This window comes from Pollicipes pollicipes, unplaced genomic scaffold (assembly GCF_011947565.3).
Source record: "Pollicipes pollicipes isolate AB1234 unplaced genomic scaffold, Ppol_2.1 Scaffold_3087;HRSCAF=3621_pilon_pilon_pilon, whole genome shotgun sequence".
In the NCBI taxonomy this organism is placed as follows: Eukaryota; Metazoa; Arthropoda; class Thecostraca; order Pollicipedomorpha; family Pollicipedidae; genus Pollicipes; species Pollicipes pollicipes.
The window spans coordinates 46,043,710-46,053,872 of record NW_023596225.1 but is presented as its reverse complement, the minus strand read 5'-3'; the positions used below and the strand labels follow the sequence as shown (position 1 = coordinate 46,053,872).

The window sequence follows — 10,163 nt, the reverse complement described above, 5'->3', positions numbered from 1 at the left end:
GACGTAAGCGTCACACCATCATCAGACTACCGCACCCGCCCTACACTTCACTGGAGCGAGCAGTGGCCTCCCGCCAATCCGCCGCGAAAAGGTTTAGTTTTCGTAGTCAGGGAAACGGTTGCTGCGTTACCTTGACGTCACTGTTCAGTCTGGCTACACCCGTCCTGGCGCTCTAGGCATATTAACCTTTTCAACGAGTCATTCGCAAAGGTCAACACTGTTAAAAGTGGATTGTTGCACGATCACTCGCTGTTTGCAATTATTTTTTGCAGTGTTCTCCTTCAACTGACGGTTTTCTTCCAACAAAATTATTCCAATCTTATTTGCTTAGGTTCGCCGGCACACGTGGAACATGCTCTTGATGACTTGATGTGCGTCTGTGTGTAATGAGTGAGTGTGTGTGTGTGTGTGTGTGTGTGTGTGTGTGTGTGTGTGTGTGTGTGTGTGTGTGTGTGTGTGTGTGTGTGTGTGTGTGTGTGTGTGTGTGTGTGTGGTGTGTGTGTGTGTGTGTGTGTGTGTGTGTGTGTGTGTGTGTGTGTGTGTGTGTGTGTGTGTGTGTGTGTGTGTGTGGTGTGTGTGTGTGTGTGTGTGGTGTGTGTGTGTGTGTGTGTGTGTGTGTGTGTGTGTGTGTGTGTGTGTGTGCGCGCTGGGTTAGGCTTTTTGCTGGTGTGTGTATCGTATATTGTAAATTCTGCTGCTTCCATAATTGGGCTTTTGTCTGTGGAATGCTTGTGTCCTAAATAAACAACTAAACAAAACCACAATAACAGCAACACCAGGCTTTGCACATATATACACATCCCAAGCAACTGGAATAACAGTTTCCTTGATCTGTCACTGAACCCCACGCTGCGCGACTACGAATTCTTTGTTGTAAAGATTATTGGTAAAAGACTGCAGTTCTCAATCTGGTACAAAGAATTCGTCCGCGAAACGAGATGAACAGTGACCGGAGCAAAATGTGTGGTTTATGCAGTGAACCTACGAATATTTGAAATCACAACTAGATGTGAAGAGCGGTGTTGAGAACGACACTTTGGAAAGAAAATTATCAAACCATCATTTATCCATCCTCATTCTGCATTTTTTCGTCCTTAATCATAATTCTGATGTGATGTGGCCTTTTTTCTAGACAACATGTGAAGGGCTTCTGTTCAAGTCAGAAAAAAAGCAGTTTGATATATCCGTCTCCTCCTCGCACCCGATACGCATTTCGTAACCAAACTTGGTCTGATGCAAAGCTATATTGAATCGATGGACATGGACAGATGGTGATTCATGCAGGTGAACACTAACGCTAGGAAGTGTAGCTGGTCACTCCATACATCCCGAAAGTTTGCTCACATCGGAAAAAGGTAAAAAGGCATTGCCGCCCGCCGAGCCATCTTGCGTTGGACTATATGACCCAACCTTAACGTCGACGGCCTGACCTGGCCGCCGTTCAAAACCTATTCCGCTAAAAAATTGATGGCGGGGAGAAGACCTCTCCCTAGCGCGTGTTAATATTTGGCAACTGGGCGAAGAAAACTGTACAGCTAATGGGTTGAGGGCCCTGCATTATGAATGATCTAGCACACGGCTGGCGTGGTATGGCCGTGGCATGGCTATATCTAGTAAGTTATACTAAAAAATATATTTTCAGGCGCCTGAAACTGTGCAAAGCTTGACGCCGTATCGAGTATGGGCGTGATGGAATCTTCTCAACCTTCAAGAAGCGACAAAAGGCTATGTCTCTCAATGACAAGTGGAAAAGGAGACCTGGCACCCTCCACATCCGCCTTTCACCACTTGTAGCGCCGGTCCGGAGGGTCTGTGAGATCTCTCCTATGCGTTGCATCCCAGCCTTTGTTCCCGATCCCAGCGTGACGGTGACGCAGATTATTACAATTCCTTTACTTGGTATAGATGATCTGTGGACCGTTTTTTCACACCTTGCCAGGGTATCAGGGAGATAAGGCCTGGATGGGTTGGATAATACCAGGCTGAATCCATGCCGATCTTGGTAGCATCCGATCTCAAGCAACAAATGTGATACATTGTCCTCGCAGTTCTCAACCTCTAGTGGTTTTTCCAGAACTGCTATAAACAGCTTGATCCTCTTGTGCTAAAAAAGCAAGGCCTTTGGTAATCACAGGACCATGAAAATTGCAGGGAAAACGGAGCCACGATGGGCATGATGCCTGAGCAGCGAGTCGATGGTTCTTCATGAAATTCCGCATTCACTGTTTTTACTTCCGCACACACGGTATCCACAGGAAGTGACGATTTGTGCCAATCAGCTGGCTTTTCCGCCCACTTTCAGACTTGAGGTGAATTTTTGATGATTCTACATGTTCTTTCTACACTGCACAGTGAGGTATGCTGGGCAGCTTGCCCTTTGCATCAGACTTTGCAGGGCTATTCAGAAACGGTTCTTGCAGATATCACATGCTATGTATTTCACATTGCAACCAATCACGCTCTGTCATTGGTTTCTACGGAAAGCCACCGTTTCGATCTTCAACATCCATTTCCAAACCTCAGGGCGCGACACTCTAGCTCGGTGTCACGGATCTGGGAGAGCGGTAGGCGCCCGAGGCTGCTCCAACTGAGACGGGTCAGCGGCCGCAGGGTCGCCGCGTGCGGGGAGGGACGTGACCAACAGGGAGTGGTCGTGAGAGCCCAGCTGATGGTCCATCGCTAAACGGTCGCATGCGGAGGGATCGGGCCGTGACCTCAGGCCATCAGCGACTTGGAGCTGGCGCTTAAAAGCGAAGGCATTGTAGGAGAAGGTATCAGTTGCACTGCATTCTCCGCCATCAAAGCTTGTAGCATGAAGGTGCGAAGTAGTGGTTCAACTAGAAGTACGATATTGGTCGCTATGGTTGTCATCTCATCTGTATTTCTATGCATACAAAGTGAATGAGATGTCAAATTCAGGCTATGAATCATAAGTACAGGAGCTATATAGCTACGCGGAACTTCTCAAAAACACTTAAAGACACGATATCAGTTCCGATCAGGAATGAATTTCAGTGGGTATAACGTACTACATTTCCACCTTTAGGTCTTCGTCGCCGTCGCCGCCCTGGCCGCCGCCGTCGCCGCTGCCCCGGCTCCCGATGCCCCGTCATACCACCCAGAGTACCAGTACAAGGAGGAGGCCAAGCCGTTCATTTACGACTACGCCGTCAGCGACCACTACACCGGCACCAACTTCGTCAAGAAAGAGGAGAACGATGGCCACAACACCAAGGGATATTACTCGGTGGCTCTGCCAGACGGCCGCATCCAGCACGTCAAGTACGTCGCCGACAAGTACGGTGGCTTCAACGCTGAGGTCACCTACGAGGGAGAGGCCCAGTTACCCCGAGCATCACCCCGCTCCCGCCTACAAGGCTGCTGCTCCGGCCTACAAGTCTGCTGCCAATGTTTACAATCCCGCGTACAAGGCCGCTTCTCTCGTCCACCAGCCAACCGTCACCACTGCCTATCAGCCCACTTCCTTGTCCTACAAGGCTACCACTCCAGCCTACAAGCGCACTTTTAAGCCTGCTGCCCCAACATACGGGACAGCTGCCCCTGCTTATCAGGCAACTGCACCTGTTTACCAGACCACTGCCCAGGTCCATCAGCCTGACTTGAAGTCTGCTGCCCCTGCGTACAATGCTTTTCCTCTTTCCTACACCCCCGCTGCCCCGGCCTACACATCTGCTGCCCCGGCCTATGCATCTGCTGCCCCGGCCTACACATCTGCTGCCCCGGCATTACATTTGCTGCCTCGGCCTACACATCTGCTGCCCCGGCCTATACATCTGCTGCCCCGGCCTACACATCTGTTGCCCCGGTAGACAAACCAGAGGCCTCTCCGCACATGTCCTCGACCTCTGCCTACAAGTCCTCCCACAAAACGGCTGCCTTGAGGTTTAAACCGGGTGTGACGTATTAGAAGCGACCAAGTTGTGTTGGCGTTTTGAAGCTGTGCGTTGTGATGTGACTTTATGCGATGTATATACAGAGAACGGTCTGTTTAAATAGAGCTTTTCTCGAGGCTGGTCTTTTCTGCTGGCACGCATATGTCAACAAGCAATGCATTCTGGGAAGATAACGCAGCTGTGGTCTGTGGTATGTGATAATGCTGGCTGTGTCGTATTCCAGAAGTCCTGTAGCGCACGTTGTAGGACGTGATCAATATTTGGATGAGCTTGTCCGCAGTGGTAATGCTGGACATTGGAAGACTTTTGAGAGAATCCTTATAACATCGTTGCCCTTGAAAGGGGAGGCAGTGTATGGGCCACACTCGTTAAAATGCATATTCGGACCACCTAGATGGCTTATTGCCGAGCTGATCGAACCTATATCATTTGAAGGGCATGTTCAGCCCGTGCATGATCTCCGATTATCATGTCCACGGCATCGACGGCCATTCGTACAAGGTGTTCCGCGTGGGTGTTGGTGCTCTTCTAATATACTTGGATAGGATTTGAAAATATTAGCAGGTCTTCAGTCGGTCCATTAGCAGGTCATCAGTCAGTCACACTGGCAGGTCACTAGTCAGCCACACTAACAGGTCAGCAGTCAGTCACACTAGCAGGTCATTAGTCAGTCGCACTAGCAGGTCACCATTCAGTCACACTAGCAGGTAGCTAGTCAGGCACGGTGAGGTCATCAGTCAGTTATGCTGTCAGGTTATCAGTGAATCACATTAGCAGGTCATCAGCCCCAGGAATCTGAAGATCCTGAGCTCCCTGCTGTCGCCGCATGATGACGTAGAGGAAAAGTTACTATTTAGACTCGGTAACGCGATACGCTGCATTTCGACGACGATTTTCACGAATACCGGGGCGCAAAAAGTTGTATGTATCCAACGTATAAATGACATGTACGTCAACGTTTTCTGTCACGGTAACCAACGCAAGGTACAGACTAGCAGGATTGAAGCTCTTTACAGACCAGCGCGGGCGGCGTGAGGGCCACATCCGTCGGAAACAAGCAGGCAGTGTTCGGTTTATTTGTCGCGTGCGACCACCATCTCAGCTCAGCTCGGCATCGAGGTTGTCCGCCGGCGCACCATGAGCCGCAGGGGCGATGGCAGTGACGCGTGCCGACAGACCTCCTCGACATCCACCGAACGTCCGAGGCGAGCTGGCGCCGGCGAGGCGCGCCAGAGGCCGCCGGCCCACCCGAGGCGGCTCGAGCGGCGGAGCCCGGACCGAGCCGTCGCGCCGGCGCAGCACGCCTCCTAAACAGTAGCACCAGGGAGTGGATTGAGCGCGAGTCGCCGACCACGCCGGGGCAGCGGCTCTAAATGGACAATAACATCTGACGATGTGGCACATCTAAATTGACATAAGAAAACGTCTGCCTGTGATCTGGTGCAGCTTCGCAAAGCATGACTAGGTTAGCTGTCCAGCCGCCATGTCATTGCTTTGAAATAAGTCAGGAAAAGAAAGACAAGTGCGGCTTTGGCAAGTGGGGTGAAAATATCTCGCGAGCCTTCACGTTAGGCGCCATGACTGTGTGACCCACTCGGACATCGATAGCCACATAACCACATAATATGACAACTTTACCGCTCGTGGCGCTGAAAACGTAGTGTACTTGCTTGGCACGGTTAAAGCGTCGTCCAACAACGAGGTAGAAGATGTGTTCAGCTCTTAGACGGTCGCGGGTCAGAGGTGTTTAATAAGACAATGTGCTGATTGCCCCATATCAGGAAGTTTTAGCGTGATGCTTTCATAGTACACCGCTTGTAGTGATGACAGAAACTTTTCCAGGCAAGCTTATTTTGAATTTCTCTACAATGACAACGAAAATTTACGAAGCTTGCAAACAAGAAGTGCTGTAAGCATCAGCAATCCACCAAGGCAAATTGCTTAATTGTCATTATAAATGTTGTTGTTGTCGTTAGCGTCGGTTTATAAAGATGTTTGTCACAGTCGGATGACATCTGGATCAGGTGGAATGCGTGGGATTGCCTCTGTCAAAGCCGCACAACTCGAACGAATCTTTTTATTCACGTACCGCAAGGCAAGAAACGAAAATCATCGTGACGAAAACCTAAATGTACACAAATAGGCACCCGTTGTAACCCCGTTATTGGTATGTCGCAGGCTTATATGCCGGAGCGGCATTGTTGTACGCAGACTTGTGGACAGGCTTGTAGGCCGGAGCGGCAGCCTTATAGGCAGGTGCAGAAACCTTGTAGGCAGGGGCGGGGTGGTACTCGGGGTACTGGGCCTCTCCCTCGTAGGTGACATCAGCGTTGTAGCCGCCGTAGTTGTCGGCGACGTACTTGACGTGCTGGACACGGCCGTCGGGCAATGCCACCGAGTAATATCCTTGGGTGTTGTGGCCATCGCTCTCCTCCTTCTTGGCGAAGTTGGTGCCGGTATAGTGGTCACTGACGGCGTAGTCGTAGGCGAACGGCTCGGCCTCCTCCTCGTACTGGGGCCCCGGGTGGTAAGAGGCCGGCTTGTAGGAGGGGGCCGGGTGGTAGGGGGCCGGAGCGGGCTTGTAGCCCGGCGTCTCCGGGGCCGGGGCGGCGGCGGCGACAGCCAGCACGGCTGGCAATGACGAAGCCCTGCAATGCAGTGGAGGATATATGACCGGATCAGAGCGGTCATTTTAATGACACAGTTTTGCTACGATATATCTCATAACCTCACCCTCCGTGCAATGCATGTCACGTCGCTAAGTCCAGAGTGTACATGGCTTGGAATAAACTCTATAGCAACCAGCAGGCATCATATCAATGGTATTATTCCAGTACAAACCTGCATGTTGTGTTCCGACAGGTGTGTGTACAGTGCAAGTGGTGTCTGCTCCCTTGGTGCTTTCGCTTTTATAGGTCGGCCGCTAACCACTGATAGACGGTCACGGTCAGATTCCAGTGAACGGACGCCTCCAACGGCGTCACCGGCTGTGCTGACGAATTCGCACGGAATTCCTGGTACACGCCCACCTCTAAGGTGGGCGTGTGTGACGCCCACCTTTAAGGTGGGCGTCACACCATAATGTGACGCATGATGTATATTGGCAGATCGTTTAATTTTTGCGGGTGAGTTAGAAGATATATGGCAAAGAAAGTACGTTTTATGACGCAGCAGGTTCATGTCGGCCTTTTTTGGCAATACTCTGAACCCTAAGCAATCATGCCAACAACCCAGAACTATCTGTATGAGCGATTTGCTCTTCTCTCCTATCCCCAACTCGCAGCTGTTCTGATTTCGATCCAGTGACGTTTTGGTCTCATCGTATCGTAACCCATCGCTTCATATTTGGTCGTTTGTCATCTCAAAGTAGTTATAAAGTGGGTTAAGTTTATGCAGAAATCAGAATTTGCGAGTATAGGTATGGTATGAGGGTAGGAGAATGGATATCTGTGATCAGTCATGTCATTAAGATGTCCTCCTACAGAGCATTTCTAACAGAAGCGCAGACGGGAACGGAAACTGGCCGTCCAAGCAGCTGCGTGCTTATGTATTGTTGGTTTCGAACTGTTTTCAGGAGCTAGTTAAGCTTTCAGTTGACTTTTACAGACATGCACCGTTTCGTGTTCAAAACGTATGGATGCCACACTTATCGGCATACGTCATTTTCAACTGCAGATTATGCTCCCAATTACATAACTAGACTTTAGATGGCAATATTCTGATGTGATGTAAGCGAAATCTTAGTTCTACCCAGGAATTCTAATTAAAAGCCTTCTTAGCTCAGTCATTCTGTGGTGTTCAAGTGTTTGACACGAAGATAAGCCAGCTGTCTAATAAAATGGAAATCAAATTTAAACGCAACTTAATTGTTTTGAAGCAGCAGACATATTATCATGAGAAAACTACGTCAAATTTCAAAAGCTTCCTACATTAATTAACGTTATAACATGAGTTGAAAGGTGGCGTAGCAAAATAAGTTCCTAGGATGCATCAAAAAGTGATGTCATTACCGTCTCTGAAAACTTCAGGAACTGTGCGAAGAAGTTGGTAAGGAAGCGTCAAAAAGCGCTGACGGAAATGTTTACTGGAAAAGATGGAAGCAAGATGAGGAGAAATGTAACTTACTTGTACCATATCTACATCGGAACGATGCGTAACAAGAGAAGTAAAACCGTGCGATAACTCTCACTCCATCTTCGTTTAACGTCAGCGTGAAGTCACTGGTGACCTAGTCTCCGCACGTCATGTTGAGGGACAAACGGAAACCAGAAACATACGTGCGGATAGTGAAAAGACCAGTTGAGAATGTGCATATGACCAGCAAGCCAGCATGGTAGAATTTTGTGGGGAATATGATGACAGGATTTGCAAGCCTATGTGTCAATCTATTAAAATGCAATGGCACAAAAAGTTGAGGCATAAACACAAGTCGTTTCCCTTTGTGGTGGCAGGAACACCGGGCTACCTTCATGCCTATAACGAATCAACGAAGTGGCAGACGTGTGCGACTAACGAATCAATTGCGTGGAATTCATCGACAAATTTCATGAAGTACGTGACAACCTTGAACGGCAAGCTATTACAATGCACTTCGAATCGACATGGCCTCGAGCCCTGTGGATGGGATGCCGTTGGTGATGTCAGGGATTAGCGAGCGTGCCGGGTCTGTGGTCTACTGTATTTCTTGTTGTCTATGCTAAATGCACCATACACCTTGTCGGCAAGAGCGTTGCATTATGGAAGAGACTCCATATGCTTTTTGTATGCATAAACTCGCGGTGTTTTTACCAGATAGGTGTCGGTCTATGCAGGACACGTTTTGACTTGCACGTAGCTAGATAAGGTGGATGATATTTTGTATTGGTAGTTTACCTGTCTACCTGCCTTAACCTGTAACGTTCACTGAGACATAGGTGTTGATGCACCATCTGCCTGAATTTGGCTCTTATGATGAACGTATGACGTCATGAGGCGACTGGCAAACAGCCAGATTGCGCTGCCGTTTGCATGTCTCGATCACGAGCCGTGTATTGCGATTAATTCCATAGGGATTTAGGTATCTTACGGCAATGACGGACATGACGCTGATAACCAAATAACTGGAGAATTGAACCGCAACCGAAAATGCAAATGCAAGTGAAACACATGCCACCACTAAAAAAAAAATATACAAGGACAACGCCAGAAGAGGCCAAGACGCACACAGCTGATGCTTGCACTCAAATGTCCTGGCCTAATCAAACGACGCCATCGTTACGGCACGCAGAAGTACACAAGTAAGTTACTAGTGCACAAGAAGTACACAAGTGATTCACTTTTCCCTTTAGTGGCACACCTATACCAAGGCAACTGTGGTGAAGGCTCTAATGACGTAAAAACGGTCCATGACATAATCAAGGGATGACGCATAAAGGAGCATACTTACTAAATGATGAAATTGTGCTATTTACAGCAGTCTTTTGCCCTTCGACGCATAACAACACTTACAAGTGAGCTTAACTATCATAACTGTTGCCCACCTCAATATCTTCAGATGTACAACAGCCCTTTTAAGGGGCACAAAGTTGCATGGCAGGAGTGGTGCGTGTATGAGGTAGCGACTACGGGTCCATGCTAGCCCATGGGGACACCAGCACGGCCGATAGCAACACGTGGGGGGCAGTCTGTTCAGTGAGGTAATGACCGTGGCCTTCCATCAATGGTTGGCGGCCGGCCTATAAAAGCGAATGTACCGCAGTAGCAGGCACCAGTTGCATTGCACACTCGGCCATCGAAAGACAGCATGCAGGCATGTGCTTGAACAATATGGTTGATGTAGCCATTTGTCCCGTGCTAGACATTATTCCATCAAATATATCCTGGTCCGAAAATGGTAAAGATGGTGGAATCAAAGACTCATTGCAAACATATAGTCTATGGCATTGCAGGTTCTCGCCGTTGCCGCCGTGCTGGCTGTTGCAGCCGCCGCCCCAGCTCCGGGGGCACCGCTGTACAACCCTGCAACAGCCTACAAGCCGGCCTCTTATCACCCGGAGCCCCAGTACACGCAGGGGGCTAAGCCTTTCTCCTATGACTACGCCGTCAACGACCACTACACCGGCACCAACTTCGCCAAGACGGAGGAGAGCGATGGCCACAACACCCAGGGATATTACTCGGTGGCTCTGCCCGACGGCCGTGTTCAGCACGTCAGGTACGTCGCTGACAACTACGGCGGCTACAACGCTGAGGTCTCCTACGAGGGAGAAG

The 10,163-nt window shown here is 49.5% G+C and overlaps 1 protein-coding gene across 1 annotated transcript; it reads right to left on the bottom strand.

Moving 5' to 3' along the window:
• Positions 1-6,075: 6,075 nt before the first annotated feature.
• LOC119090258 (cuticle protein 7-like) lies at positions 6,076-8,108 on the bottom strand. The gene is made up of 2 exons (XM_037213042.1): positions 8,104-8,108; positions 6,076-6,562 (listed from the first exon to the last, which is right to left on the bottom strand). The coding sequence occupies exons 1-2, from the start codon at positions 8,106-8,108 to the stop codon at positions 6,076-6,078; spliced, it is 492 nt and encodes a 163-aa protein (XP_037068937.1).
• Between the last annotated feature and the right edge of the window lie 2,055 nt (positions 8,109-10,163).